Genomic DNA, 15,909 nt, shown 5'->3' on the forward strand with positions numbered 1-15,909 from the left:
ACCACTGTCCAGACGCACCAGTTAGCCTTGAGCTAGCCTCGAGCCAGGCCCATCTCCCGGCTATCTACCTCTGTCAACTGGACGGGACCTACTAGTGTTGACACGGAGCCCCGCCGATCCATCACGACTGGTCTGCCGACGTAATCGTCTGATGTGGTTTCAACAGGCTTCCCGTTGCGATGACCATGAAGATCCATCTGCTAGCCCCGGCCCGCTAGCACGCGCAATCAACAGCCATGCCTCCTGCTCGCCTGTGCTGTAGCAGCCTACGAACTGCTCCCGGACTTACCTATTGCTGTTCACTGAACCTTATGATCACTCAGCTACACAGCTGATGCCTGCTGGACTGTTCCTTTACACGGTACCCCATCCTGTTTATCTGTTTAGCCTCAGCCCAAACTTTCGTCGCCATTACCAGTTGTTGTCTTAGCCCTCTCGAATAACACCTGTGATTGCGTTATGCGCCTCTCCCATGTCAATATGCCTTGCCTATTGCTGTTTGGGTTAGTTTTTATTGTACTTTTTCACTGTAGAGCCCCATGTCCCGCTCAACCTGCCTCAGATAGCTCCTTTGTCCCACCCCCCCATACACACGGAGACCGGCTCAATCGGTACCTCCAGTGATGCTATCTCTTTCATCGTTACCCAATGCTTAGGTGTACCTCCACGGTACTCATATCCTTCCATATCCTTGTCTGTACATAATGCCCTGAATCAATTCTACACCGCCCGGAAATCTGCCCCTTTAATTCTCTGTACCCAACGCACTAGAAGACCAGTTCTTAAAGCCTTTAGTCGTATCCTTATTCTATTCCTCCTCTGTTCCTCTGGTGATGTAGAGGTTAACCCAGGCCCTGTAGCCCCCAGTATCACTCCTACTCCCCAGGAGCTATCATTTGTTGACTTCTGTAACCGTAAAAGCCTTGGTTTCTTGCATGTTAACATCAGAAGCCTCCTCCCCAAGTTTGAGTTATTCACTGCGTTAGCACACTCTGCCAACCCTGATGTTCTAGCAGTGTCTGAATCCTGGCTTAGGAAGGCCACCAAAAATTCTGAAATGTCCATCCCGAACTACAACATTTTCCGTCTAGATAGAACTTCCAAAGGGGGCGGAGTTGCAATCTACTGTAGAGCCTGCAGAGCTCTATCATACTATCCAGGTCTGTGCCCAAACAGTTTGAGCTTCTACTTCTAAAAATCCACCTTTCCAGAAATAAGTCGCTCACTGTTGCCGCTTGCTACAGCCCCCCCTCAGCCCCCAGTTGTGCCCTGGACACCATATGTGAATTGCTTGCCCCCCATCTATCCTCAGAGTTCGTACTGCTTGGTGACCTAAACTGGGAAATGCTTAACACCCCAGCCGTCCTACAATCTAAACTAGATGCCCTCAATCTCACACAAATTATCAAGGAACCTACCAGGTACAACCCTAAATCAGTAAACATGGGCACCCTCATAGATATCATCCTGACTAATTTACCCTCTAAATACACCTCCGCTGTCTTCAACCAGGATCTCAGCGATCACTGCCTCATTGCTTGCGTCCGTAATGGGTCCGCGGTCAAACGACCACCCCTCATCACTGTTAAACGCTCCCCAAAACACTTCAGCGAGCACGCCTTTCTAATTGACCTGGCCCGGGTATCCTGGATGGATATTGACCTCATTCCGTCAGTAGAGGATGCATGGATGTTCTTCAAAAGTGCTTTCCTCTCAAACTTAAATAAGCATGCCCCATTCAAAAAATTCAGAACTAAGAACAGATATAGCCCCTGGTTCAACCCGTGCTTGATTTGCCCTTGACCAGCACAAAAACATCCTGTGGCGTACTGCATTAGCATCGAACAGCCCCCACGATATGCAACTTTTCAGGGAAGTCAGGAACCAATATACACAATCGGTTAGGAAAGCAAAGGTTAACTTTTTCAAACAGAAATGTGCATCTTGTAGCACTAACTCCCAAAAAAATTTGAACACTGTAAAGTCCATGCAGTATAAGAGCACCTCCTCCCAGCTACCCACTGCACTGAGGCTAGGAAACACTGTCACCACCGATAAATCTACGATAATCGAGAATTTCAATAAGCATTTTGCTTTCCACCTGGCTACCCCGGCCACCAGCTCTGCACCCTCCGCTGCAACTTGCCCATGCCCCCCCCCCCCCCCCCCCCCGCGTCTCCTTCACCCAAATTCAGATAGCTGATGTCCTGAAAGAGCTGCAAAATCTGGACCCCTACAAATCAGCTGGGCTAGACAATCTGGACCCTTTCTTTCTAAAATTAGCTGCCGAAATTGTCGCAACCCCTATTACTAGCCTGTTCAACCTCTCTTTCGTATTGTCTGAGATCCCCAGAGATTGGAAAGCTGCCGCGGTCATCCCCCTCTTCAAAGGGGGTGACACTCTCGATCCAAACTGTTACAGACCTATATCCATCCTGCCCTGCCTTTCGAAAATATTTGAAAGCCAAGTTAAGAAACAGATCACCGACCATTTCGAATCCCACTGTACCTTCTCCGCTATGCAATCTGGTTTCCGAGCTGGTCATGGGTGCACCTCAGCTACGCTCAAATTCCCAAACGATATAATAACCACGATCGATAAAAGACAGTACTGTGCAGCAGTCTTCATCGACCTGGCCAAGGCTTTTGACTCTGTCAATCACCGCATTCTTATTGGCAGACTAAATAGCCTGGGTTTCTCAAATGACTGCCTCGCCTGGTTCACCAACTACTTCTCAGATAGAGTTCAATGTGTCAAATCGGAGGGCCTGTTGTCTGGACCTCTGACAGTCTCTATGGGGGTGCCACAGGGTTCAATTCTCGGACCGACTCCATTCTCTGTGTATATCAATGATGTCGCTCTTGCTGCTGGTGACTCTCAAATCCAAATTGGATGTAATCTATCACAGTGCCATCCGTTTTGTCACCAAAACCCCATATACTACCCACCATTGTGACCTGTACGCTCTCGTTGGCTGGCCCTCACTACATATTCGTCGCCAAACCCACTGGCTCCAGGTCATCTATAAATCACTTCTAGGCAAATCCCCGCCTTATCTTAGCTCATTGGTCACCATAGCACCCGTAGTATGCGTTCCAGCAGGTATATCTCACTGGTCATCCCCAAAGCCAACACCTCCTTTGGCCGCCATTCCTTCCAGTTCTCTGCTGCAAATGACTGGAACGAACTGCAAAAATCTCTGAAGATGGAGACACTTATCTCCCTCACTAACTTTAAGCATCAGTTGTCAGAACAGCTTACCGATCACTGCACCTGTACACAGCCCATCTGTAATTAGCCCACCCAACTACCTCATCCCCATATTGTTATTTACATTGTTATTTATTTTGCTCATTTGCACCCCAGTATCTCTTTGCACATCATCTTCTGCACATCTATCACTCCAGTGTTAATACTAAATTGTAATTATTTTGCACTATGGCCTATTTATTGCCTTACCTCCATAACTTACTACATTTGCACACACTGTATATAGATTTTCTATTGTGTTATTGAGTGTATGTTTTGTTTATTCCATATGTAACTCTGTGTTGTTGTTTTTATCACACTGCTTTGCTTTATCTTGGCCAGGTCGCAGTTGTAAATGATGACTTGTTCTCAACTGGCTTACCTGGTTAAATAAAGGTTAAATAAATATAACATATTGAGGAATTGGGGGTGGGAATGTTGTGGTGATTTCCACGTGTAGCAGAGAAATAACAACAAATAGGGCACTGACTGACAGCTGTCAGTGTAACTAGCTAGCATGCTAACCTTAGCCAGCTAATGAAAGTTATGTGAGCACCATTTCAGTTAAGAGTTGCATATTGTAAGTCAGGTGAAAATAATTATTTCAGAAAGACTACCAGCCTACCTGTCAAGAGTCTCAGCCGTGCCTATACGAGCTGTTGACATGGTGATGATTGACGTTTTTCTGACTCTTGCCGTTTGATAATTCCAGTGAAACTGTGTCGGATTCCAGACTTCATTAATATTTGGACATGCACACGGACATGATCAAATAGCTATATTCTTTGTTCTCTCTGTTATCATTTCAGCACGCTAGCTAGCTAGCTACAGTGGGCTCCAAACTGACTGGCACCCCTGACCGGCAATGCACAAACAATACTTAAAAAAATATAAACAATATAATTATAGAGAGAAACTCAAAATACCAACATGTGAGAAATACTGTACTTTATTAATGTTTCAATGGAACCAACCAAAATCATACAATTATTTAATACAAAATAAATGTCACCAAAATCAAGGTTTTCGATTGGATTGAGGTCCGGCAACTGAGATGGCCATGGCAGAACATTGATTTTGTTGTCACAGAACCATTTCTGTGTGGATCTTGAGGTATGTTTTGGGTCATTGTCTTGTTGGAAAGTCAACCTACAGCCAAGTCCCAGCCTTCTGGCAGAGGCAACCAGATTGTCAGCCAAAATTGCCTGATACTTGGTGGAAGTCATTATCCCATCAATCTTAACCAGTGCCCCTGGACCTCTGGAATTAAAACAGCCCCAAAACATCACTGACCCACCACCATATTTCACCGTGGGTATGAGGTGCCTCTCCTTGGATGCATCTCTGTTTCGACGCCAAACATGCCGATGCTGTATCTGACCAAAACGTTCAATTTTGGTCTCATCTGACCAGAGCACCTTCTTCCAGTCATAATTTAAATGACGTTTGGCAAACTCCAAGCGCTTCAGTCTGTGTCTTGGGGTCAGAAAGGGCTTTCTTCTGGCAACCCTTCCAAAGAGCCTGTGGTTGTGGAGGTGGCGTCTGATGGTGCTTTTTGAAACCTGGTGACAAGACGCCACCAAGGCCTGCAATTCTTTCACAGTGATTTTTGGGGAATGTGTTGCTTCTCTCACCATCCTCCTCTCTATCCTGGGCGGCAAAATGCATTTGCGTCCTCTACCCGTGAGGTTTTCAACTGTTCCATATCTTTTAAATTTTTTAATAATTGCCCTGACAGTGCTCAGTGGTATATTCAATCGTTTGTGGATCTTCTTGTAGCCATTACCAGATTTATGAAGGTCTACAACCATCTGTCTCTTTTGAACTGCCAGTTCTTTTGTTTTCTTCATGGTGTTGGATGACAAAGGAATATTGCATGCGTGTTACCTCATTTTTATAACCTAGTGAAACAGGAAGTGATGTAATGGCTCAATATAGTTCCTTAAGACTTAGATGAACGTAAATAAGTGGAATTTAATTCCTGGTTTAATTTTGATATATGTTATTTACAATAATCTTTAAGGGTGCCATTAATTGTGAAACCTTGATTTGGAGGACATAGATTTTTAATTCAATCAATAAATGATTTTGGTGGGTTCCATTGGAACATTAATATAGTACAGTATTTCTCACATGTTGGTATTTTGAGTTTATCTCTATAATTATATTGTTTATATTTTTTTAAGTATTGTTTGTGCATTGCCAGTCTGGGGTGCCAGTAATTTTGGAGCCCACTGTATATATCAATGCATTATCTAAATTGCGCAGCTATAAATCAATGCATTATCTCAATTGCTGCCGCTAATCGGCCATAGAAATATAAAGAATCTAAACTGTGGTAATATGGATAGCCTAACTTTTTAACTGTTTGGAGCTTGTATTGAAGCAATGGGCGAGTTCGTTTTGCATGGCCCGGTTCCCCCGAGTGGGTGGAGATTTCTCTTTAGGATCAATGGAATGGTCGAAAAATTTGCAAACACTGCACACCTGGGGCACCGGGCCATGCAAAACGAATTTGCATAAAACTTCAGTAGTCAAACTCATTAATCTTGGGGCGACGGGGGAAGCGGGGGTTCTAAAAAGCTATTATATCGCGCAATTTTACCATTTTATAAAAAGGTATCTTTTTTTTAATGAATACTAGCTCAAAAATAAGTGTAATTTGGGGCTCGCAAGTGGCGCAGCGGTCTAACGCACTGCATCGCAGTGCTAGAGGCGTCATCACAGACCCTGGTTCGATCCCGGCCTGAACCACAACCGGCCATTTTAATTTGCTCCATGAGTAGTGTAGGGTCGTCACAAGTTAACACAGCCACAAAGTCATTTTGCTACATTTTCTCTTCTTAAAATCTGATTTTAAACCTAACTCTCACCTTAACCTCATTTTTGTTTTCATGAATTGGATATAGACTGTGGCTGTTTTATTTAGTGGAAACCGAAAGGCTACAGAGAAAAGCTGTTTGGCTCTCAGATGACTCGCGAATAGGAAGAATTTTGCAGCAGATGTTACTAATTAATAAACATTGCCATGCTGGTGGGTGGTAACATTTAAATAAAACCCAGCCCTGAAACGAAACGTAGGCAAAAATGAACTTGCACGTCATCTCATAGGAAAAGACACGCAAGACTCACGGAAAGTTCCGAAGTCACACATTCGGATTTGGCACTTAAAGCCCATAATATATTATACTTGAACTAAGACAATGACTTATTGGCTTACATCGTTGTGAAACATCATGGGTAAGCTCTGGCCATCTTCTTTCAGCTCGAAAAAGTGGATTTCTACTGGTGTGGGTGTTTTAAGTTTATTTGTACCAGACTAATTTAGCATAACTCACACTCACACACCTTGAGTTGTATTCTTACCTCTTCCTGTCATTGTATTTCAACCAATTCCCTCTCAGACTAACTCAAGTTGATTAAATCCGCCAGAGATTCTGTATTCACGAAATGGTTAGCTTCATGCAACTTCGGGTCTCAATGGGAGGCAAATGCAATTTCAGCACAAAAATATTTATTCCAGCCTGTCGTCATTTCCTCTCCTTCCTTCTTTGCTGATTCGTTGCAGAAGCAAAGAGTTTAGCGCAATGGATCATATTGAATGGAAAGTAACCCAAACAGAGAGCACACTGAATTGTTCAGTGATACAGCAACACTGTTTGTGCTTGCATGCGTGTTTCTCTTGCTCACTTATAGTGCTGAGCGATACAATTATTTGAATTCCATTTCATTCTGTATTTTTTCTGTGGGCTCTGTGCAGTTTCTGTAGAGAGAAATCAGATCAAGCCTGAACTCTGCGATGTAGTAGGGAGTTGTAGTTTCCAACAGGCCAATATTCTACGAAGTTTAGTGAAGAAAATGTGGTAATGAACTACAATGACCATAATCCATTACGCACACGCTTAAACTTGTCCGGTCTGTGTAGAGCAGACACGGAGACTGAAAGGCTCTGCATGGTCAATCTGAGGCCTCCACAGAAATCAGAGCATTCATACTTCTTGCGCTTCGGGGAGCTATCATACTCATCCAATAAATTGGTCTGCACTGCACCACTCGTAGTGATTCAGGGCTAATCTCTATAGCCATCCAGCTAATTACAAGCAACTGGCTAAATGAAAAGACAGGACCTTACCACCTCTGAGATGTTGGAGTCTGTTTCCCGGTGCTTGACATGGGTCAGCCAAGATAGCATGACGTAAAAAGACTGCACCATTTTCCCACCTGCATCTCCGTCCCTAATTTCCCCATTGCCCCCCGGCACAATTAGCCAATATTTAGGCTATTGTTTGTGTATTTTACACTATGTTGAGGTAAAAATCTGTGTATAATGCTTGTGTGGATGTCAACCTCAATATATGTTCATGTCATCGTCATAAATCAACTGCATTAGTTTAAAAACTACTTTGACTACCATCACCGATTTCTGTATGGCTATGCTACCAGCTTATAAGAATGGGAGTTAGCATTTAGCAGTCACTTTTTCTAAACCTGAAAAGGGACAACTTCTAAATGTTGTGCAGCGAAAAACAGCCAAATACACTGAACAAAAATATAAACACAACATGTGAAGTGTTGATCCCATGTTTCATGAGCTGAAATAAAATATCCCAGGAACTTTCCATACGCACAAAAAACTTATTTCTCTCAAATGTTGTGCACAAATGTGTTTACATCCCTGTTAGTAAGCATTTCTCCTTTGCCAAGATAATCCATCCATCTGACAGGTGTGGCATATCAAGAAGTTGATTAAACAGCATGATCATTACACAGGTGCACCTTGTAATGGGGACAATAAAAGGCCACTCTAAAATGTGCAGTTTTGTCACACAACACAATGCCACAGATGTTTTGAGGGAGCGTGCAATTGGCATGCTGACTGCAGGAATGTCCACCAGAGCTGTTGCCAGAGAATTGAATGTTAATTTCTCTACCATAAGCCGCCTCAACGTCGTTTTGGAGAATTTGGCCGTACGTCCAACCTGCCTCATCCGCAGACCACGTGTAACCATGGCAGCCCAGGACCTCCACATCCGGCTTCTTCACCTGCGGGATCGTCTGAGACCAGCCACCCGGACAGCTGTTGAAACTGTGGGTTTGCGCAACCGAAGAATTTCTGCACAAACTGTCAGAAACCGTGTCAGGGAAGCTCATCTGCTGCTTGTCGTCCTCACCAGGGTCTTGACCTGACTGCAGTTCGGCGGGCAAATTTACACCTTCAATGGCCACTGGCACGCTGGAGAAGTGTGCTCTTCACGCATGAATCCCGGTTTCAACTGTACCGGGCAGATGGCAGACCACGTGTGGGTGAGCTGTTTGCTGATGTCAACGTTGTGAAAAGAGTGCCCCATGTTGGCGGTGAGGTTATGGTATGGGCAGGCATAAGCTACGGATAACGAACACAATTGCATTTTATCGATGGCAATTTGAATGCACAGAGATACTGTGACGAGATCCTGAGGCCCATTGTTGTGCCATTCATCTGCCACCATCACCTCATATTTCAGCATAATAATGCACGGCCCCATGTCGCAAGGATCTGTACACAATTCCTGGAAGCTGAAAATGTCCCAGTTCTTCCATGGCCTGCATACTCACCAGACATTTCACCCGTTGAGCATGTATGCTCTGGATCGACGTGTACGACAGCGAGTTCCAGTTTGCGCCAATATCAAGCACAGCCGTTGAAGAGGAGTGGGACAACATTCCGCTGGCCACAACCAACAGCCTGATCAACTCTATATGCGAAAATGTCGCACTGCATGAGTCAAATGGTGGTCATACCAGATACTGACTGGTTTTCAGTCAATCTGATTTTAGTAACCACATTGTGGGCCTGTTTCAATACATCAATCATGACATATTTGACAAATATCCACTTTGTTAGATCAGATTTGTTGAATGTGCGGCAATCCAGCATCCTTCTATCCCCCACGGTCTGCATTCCATTGACTTCTTTATCGCATCTATCCCCATTACCTCCTGATCTCTTTCCAGGAGTTCAAACACATTTATGTGTCTTTGAAATCCCTACACGAGGTATCATAAAGATGTTTTTTTATTTGTGAACTTGTTCTGATAGCCATTCAACAAAGTTCTCGAAGTGAGTTTGTGTTTATACAGGGTGTACCGGCCCCACCTACGTCAACCAATCATGTCAATGCGGAGCTATACGGAGCCCTCCGCATTGTTAAAAAATTGAGGAGGCGCACGGCATCTTCGTACGGCAGCTTCCGGAAGTTCCGCAATTGCGTCACACCCTCCGTACGGAGCCTTTGGTCCTCATATCCGGATCAAGCATAAATTGACTTTAAGAGAAGAAGCACACACGATCGAGAGGGGTAGAAAGCAGTTGCTTCGCGAGCCTGAAAATACATGATCTAAGTGATTGATAGTTGGTATTCAGCAGTCATAAAAGTATGCCTTATTTACTTTTAATGAATGACTAAAATAGTGATTTTTGTCAGACCGCATAGGCAGCAGCTCTATAGAGATGAGATGATGACTTGGAGTGAAAATAATAGTCATCAGATTAATGTTTTTATTTATTAAAGTAATGTGAATAAATCATGGTTAGTAAGTGATAAGCAGTACTTTTATTGTTTTATTCAGATTTGTTACAGCATTCAACCCACATATTGCATAGTGCATTTAATGTCAGAAAATAATTGAAATTGAAAACCGTGATTATTTTTTAAATAATCAAACCGAAACCAAACCGACCTTAAAAAGCACTAATCGTTCAGCACTATTCGCTGCGGATATTCACTGTTTCCGCCCTGGCTGCACCTGTGGGGCTGACTTTATTATCTAAATTATTTTCACGCTTGGTTATTGTACAGGGAACAGACAAAAATTTAGCCAATAAATTACATTGAGTTCTAAGATATAATTCTGTGGTAAAGGTCCTCAATCAGTTAGTACATGATGTCTCAGTTGGCCCTGCCTGCTGCTTAGCAACACAGCACAGCAGCAGTGACTAAAGAATCCATCCGTTCCTCTTTCTCACCATGGCTTTCTCAAGTCGAGGCCGTTATGGTCCAACACAATGTAGAAAGAAAGATGTCTGCAGTGCTCTGCAGTGGCATTTGTTAAGTGGTTTGTGGGTACTTTTATATGTGTGCGTGTGTGTGTGTGTGTGTGTGTGTGTGTGTGTGTGTGTGTGTTTGACTCTTTCTGGTCATGACTGACTCAGTTTGGAGCTGTGGCTTCCTTAGGAAGTCTCTCTGTTTCCTCCTCTCAGATTATCTGCACTAAATCAGTATTCTACCGGGGTGACATGCTCTTTGCATTTCCCCATTTATGTGTGTGTGTGTGTGTGTAAGATTAGCTTATTGCCCCATTCTGAGTGTCTCACAGTACGTGTCGAAGTCATAGACGGTGTGACATGGGAAACTCAGATCGACAAGATGTGGAGGCACATATTTCGCACCAAACAGGGTTTTCGTGTGCCCCAGGCAAGTCTCACACCGTGTGTGTCTGTGTGTATTGCTGGCTGTGTGTGTGGTGTATTTTAGGAGCTAGGGAAAGGGGTTTCAGTGAACTGAGAGGTAGGCGTAGGAAACGCATCTGGCTGTAGCCTCCTCTGACCTTGACCTTTCTGACTGTCGCAGTGGAAAGGTGAAGGCCAGAGTACAGTCAAAATAGACTCTCCTAGAACCTCTGACTTCAAATGAGTTGATATTTTGTTATTCATCACTTGTGTCCGAGACATTCTAGAATACATGAACATGACTACTGAGAAACTATAAATGCTATCATTGTAGCAAAATGTTTTAAAGTTAAACCATTCTAAAGTCGCTGATTTGATATCATAGTTTTTTTTTTTTTAGCTACCCAGCACCGCTTTGAGCAGATTTGCCTTGTCTCTGGGAGTCTCACTTGTTCCAAAGAACTTTAATTACTTCTAGTCAGCACAATGTGCAAAAGCCTATTGAGTGTTCTGTCAGGTGAAATGAACTAATTTACAACTTGGCTTAGAAAATGTGTTGTAGCCTTCTCGGAAGAGCAAGAGACTGTGAAACAGTGGTCTATATTTGCTATTAGCTTTTTGTGTGTATGTATTTTGTGTGTGTTAACAGAGAAACTGGAAGTGAATTGTGGGAGGGCAGAGCTGCTTCCTGTCATCTGTTTGTGGCAACCAATCCTATGGCCTTCCTGCCAACCTGGGTGGACAGGACACACACTCACTGCCCCTCCACTGTGTGTCCGTGTGTGTCACTTATTTATAGAGCCCTCAACTCCTAGCCTAAAATAATGCCTTTACTTGTGGCTAACCCAATGTCATGTGGTTCCATCGCCTTGACAACCAACCTTTTCTATAGACTCTGCATGTGACGAGTCCTGCTCGGGTCAGTTTTTTGCAGCTGCACCCGCTCCACGCCGGCCACATCAATTCCGAGCCCAACCCAACCCACCCGCATAGAACTGTCTCGAGAGCCGATCCGTAACACGCCAAATAACATCAATTTATTTGTTTTTTATGACTCCAGAGTAGTAGGCTATTATTCTCCTTCCTGTTAATTTGTCTGCATGTCTATTCATCATTTGGATAAAAGGAAACCATTCCATGAATTAAAAGCGATAGGCGTATCTACTTATTTACACAATGAGATGTGGCACATTGACAACTCAAATCGCTTTGAAATAGAGCCTTCTAATTAGCCTTCTAATTAGCCTTCTTACCTAATGAAAGCCTATAACCAACAATACAAAACAAGATCGTTACATTCGATATTGTTTCGATAATCAAATAGTTTACTTGAAACTTTTCAATTAAACTATTACCAGAATCGCATATAGGCTGCAAAAATGTATTTATTTAGTAGGCTCTACTCAAACTTTTACCAGCCACACTGGTTTAAACTTCATATGGCCTGCGTTTGGTCTAAATGAACGAAAGCCTGAATTAATGTAATAATTAACTGAATTAGCCTATCGTTAACAAAAACCTGATTTTCCTTTTGCATACTGTGTATCCATCTACCGTGCAGCACCTGTTTCCACAATGGTGTATTTCATTACCTTTTTATTTATCCAGTTACGTTAGCCATTTTTGCTTGGAATGAAACTTGCCAACGTATTTTCATGTATGGGGATGAAACATAAGTTTCAGCACCACGCAAAAAATGGACAGTTCCCTACATTTTAGTCATTTAGCAGACGCTCTTATCCAGAGTGTCTTACAGGAGCAATTAGGGTTAAGTGCCTTGCTTAAAGGCATATCGACAGATTTTTCACCTAGCCGGCTTGGGGATTAGAACCAGCGACCTTTCGGTTACTGGCACAACGCTCTTACCCACTAAGCTACCTGCCGCCTAATCTGCTGCGTTGATGGTAGCCCATATATCTGACTCACCGCTCACTGAATGGAATTCACAACACCGCAAGCTCCTGGGTTTGAAAACAAATATCTTAATTGAAAACTTTTCCGACATGCAAAATAATTGTTCTGAACTGCGAGCCGACCCGCGGGTTGAAAGAATGTTTCCGTTCCACTCGCCAGCTGATTTCTTTGCGGGTCAACTGCGCGGAACCATGGATATCCGACCCGATGCAGGACTCTGTGATATACAAACCTGAAATTATTTTCCCTGTGACACCTTCCAATCAGGACCGGTCCCACATTACCTGGGTAGAGAAGGACATTGCCAATATTAATGCCAAGGTAAGAGTATTCCTAATTCAGTGGCCTTAGCTCACTGCCAAGTCAATACGCTCTCTTCCTCTATTGCTTTGCTAAATCAATACTGTCAACAATGCTAGCATATGCAGCTACTAATATGTCTGTCTGACTCAAATGACTGGAGAGCTATTGCATTTCACTCTGTAGTCAGTCCACTTAGTTGTGGCTGTCTGAGAAGAGAATGTATTTCTTTAGAAGAATTTGACTGGCACCTTCCTCACATCTTGGCTCTAGAAATGCGCTCTTCAGCATCCATTTCAAATCCCTGTGGATTTTCTAAGGTTATCATCACATAGCTTTAAAGGGATACCTCAAGCTACATTGACTCTCCATTTAAAGTGTCTCTTAGTCCAGGACTAGGCTCTGTGTGGGAAACCTGCCCAAAATTAGACGTCTTTATCACCTCGAGAGAGCTAGACGGGATTTCATACTGTATTACATTCTACATTTTAGTCATTTAGCAGACGCTCTTATCCAGAGCGACTTACAGTTAGCATACATTGTTGTTTTTTTCATACTGTATGAAGACAGTTGGTCTGCATTACAGTAGCAGTGATACTGTATACAATATGTCTTGATCTGGTTATAGTAGTGCAATAGAGCTCTATAGTATCTAATATGCAATCGTAGGAGCCTGCAAAAGAAAGTGACTTAGCAAGCAGATGGAGACTTTGAGAGAAATGGTGTTCTGTGAAGCTAAGAGGAAGTGTGCGTTGACTCATATAGACACACAGTGACGGTGTGTTTGTAGGGATGTGGAAGGCCCTCTCCTTACACATAGACATGGGTAGAGACAAGGATGGCAGGAAAGAGGCTGTAAGGGATGCCTGTCATCAGGCTATAAAAGTCCCCCCACCCCTCTGTCTCTCTCGCTGTCTGGGTCATGGTGTTGGCAGTTAGGGAGGCGACACCTCGTCACTCTGCCCGCTCTGTGGCCATAGCCAAAGGGAAACGGGGCAGAGCGGTGCATGATGGGGCGGGAGGGGCCGCTGGCCTGTCAGCTCCAGCAGGAAGGAGGAGATTTCAGAGAGGGCTGAGGATGAACTGTCTCTCTCTTTATCTCTCTTTGTCCCTCTCTCTCTCTCTCATTCACACACTAGTTTTGTGGTGTGGGGGTTCTTTATACAGGTCTCAGAGAGCGGACTCTTCCTTCCTGCCTCTCTCTCTCTCTCTCTCTCTCTCTCTCTCAGTTCAGCAGTAGTCAGAGCTCTGTGCTTGCAGAGGACAGGACACACAGAACTAACAGAGAGTTGGCTTACATACAGAGGATACAACTTTCACCCCATCTTACCATGCAGTCTACCAGTCTGGTATGAGAGTGGGGACTCTGTCCGGAGGTAGGGGGGGGGTGGGGGGGTGGGACTGGGATGAGGTCTAGGCTGGCAAGGCAGTGTTGAGATGGAAAAGGACAGGAGGAAGTTTAAAGTGAGCCGCTTGCTGACCCTCTACCTCTTCAAGAAGCACCATAACAAGGCTTTGGGCAGAATCAGCGCGCCACAGACACAGATGGGCCATGGCACCTCCACAGAGAAAGAGACAGGCAATGAGACCGACACCTCCCATGCAGACAGTCACAACAGCACCCAGTGGACGGTAATGTGGTCTTCATACTGGGGAGAATGGTCATGCAATTAAGTGCATTTTTTACTTAAGCGGAAGGCTTCGCCCCATACAGAATTAGATCTTCGCTTATTGTCATATGATTGTGTGTGGACTATGGAGCAGGAGATGTGCAAAAGGCGTGTGTTAGTTAGGAAGTGTTGTCCGTGTTTCTCCTATATTCATTTAGCAGCGGCAGGGTGCCGCTTTTTTTAAATAAATAAAATGTGGGATGGTGAATGACTAAAACAATATAAAGTATGTAGAAAAGATAATGGAGATATATATTTTTAAATAAAGATCACATTTTCTTTCAGCTCAATGACTAAATGTGTAGAATTGCAGGAAATTAGCTTTAAAGTAACTGCCCAGTGAAAATCTCACTTTTAAAAGTTAATTGCAGGTGTTCATCATTATCACCTTCACAGGTGTTCACCATTATCCAGCTCCTGCAAAACGCCTGCTGTTAGTCATTTGCAACCTAAACAAAGATAAATATTGATAGTATGAAAATGGAACAATATGAACATATGGTTCTTTGTCTATGGTTCTTTGTCTTGATGTGTTACTAATGTACATTATTTTATATTTATTGCTATAAACTATGCTAGGGTTAGGAGATGATAGATACAATGGGTTTGTGAGGGTTTTTACTTTAAAGAGATTAACTTTACACAAGTTATGTTCGATAAGTTAGGTGTTGTTATTTTAAGTGGTTCAGCAGTGTGGTAGAAGTGTTTGTGGTCAGAAGTGTTAGCAGCGTTGGAAAAAGTACCCAATTGTCATATTTGAGGTAAAGTAAACAGAAAATGATTCAAGGAAAAGTGAAAGTCACCCAGTAAAATACTACTTGAGTAAAAGTCTAAAAGTATTTGGTTTTAAATATACTTAAGTATCAAAAGTAAATGTAATTGCTAAAATATACTTAAGTATCAAAAGTAAGTAAAAGTATACATCTTTTCAAATTCCTTATATAAAGCAAACCAGGTGGCACCATTTTCTTGTTTTTAAAATTTACGGATAGCCAGGGGCATGCTCCAACGCTCAGACATAATTTACAAACTAAGCATGTGTTTAGTGAGTCTGCCAGATCGGAGGCAGTAGGGATGACCAGGTATGTTCTCATTATACATGTGTGAATTAGACAATTTTCCTGTCCTGCTAAGCATTCAAAATGTAACGAGTACTTTTGGGTGACAGGAAAAATGTATGGAGTAAAATATAGATAATTTTAATTAGAAATGTAGTGAAGTAAAAGTAGTCCAACATATAAATAGTAAAGTACAGAGACCCAAAAAAACTACTTAAATACTTTCAAGTACGTCTCCGCTGTATCCAAGATGCTTGATCTTGACTTCTAGCCACTTAGCTAGCAAGT

At 43.2% G+C, this 15,909-nt stretch overlaps 1 protein-coding gene across 3 annotated transcripts in view; it reads left to right on the top strand.

The window, feature by feature from the left end:
* The window catches only part of rps6ka1 (ribosomal protein S6 kinase a, polypeptide 1), a gene marked incomplete at its 5' end in the record, with an annotated part of 145,716 nt that overhangs the window by 102,513 nt on the left and 27,294 nt on the right, over nt 1–15,909 (top strand). The window contains 2 exons of one of the 3 annotated variants that reach the window (XM_084144134.1): nt 10,609–10,704; nt 12,861–12,914. The exons of 1 other annotated variant lie outside the window; for it this stretch is intronic. In XM_084144134.1, coding sequence (XP_084000260.1) covers nt 10,657–10,704; nt 12,861–12,914 — 102 coding nt within the window. Of the gene's footprint in view, nt 1–10,608; nt 10,705–12,860; nt 12,915–14,321; nt 14,526–15,909 lie in introns of those variants that run through there. One more of the 3 variants, XM_084144133.1, reaches the window with a different exon arrangement.

This window comes from Coregonus lavaretus (genome assembly GCF_964263955.1).
Source record: "Coregonus lavaretus genome assembly, chromosome: 27".
Lineage (NCBI taxonomy): Eukaryota > Metazoa > Chordata > Actinopteri > Salmoniformes > Salmonidae > Coregonus > Coregonus lavaretus.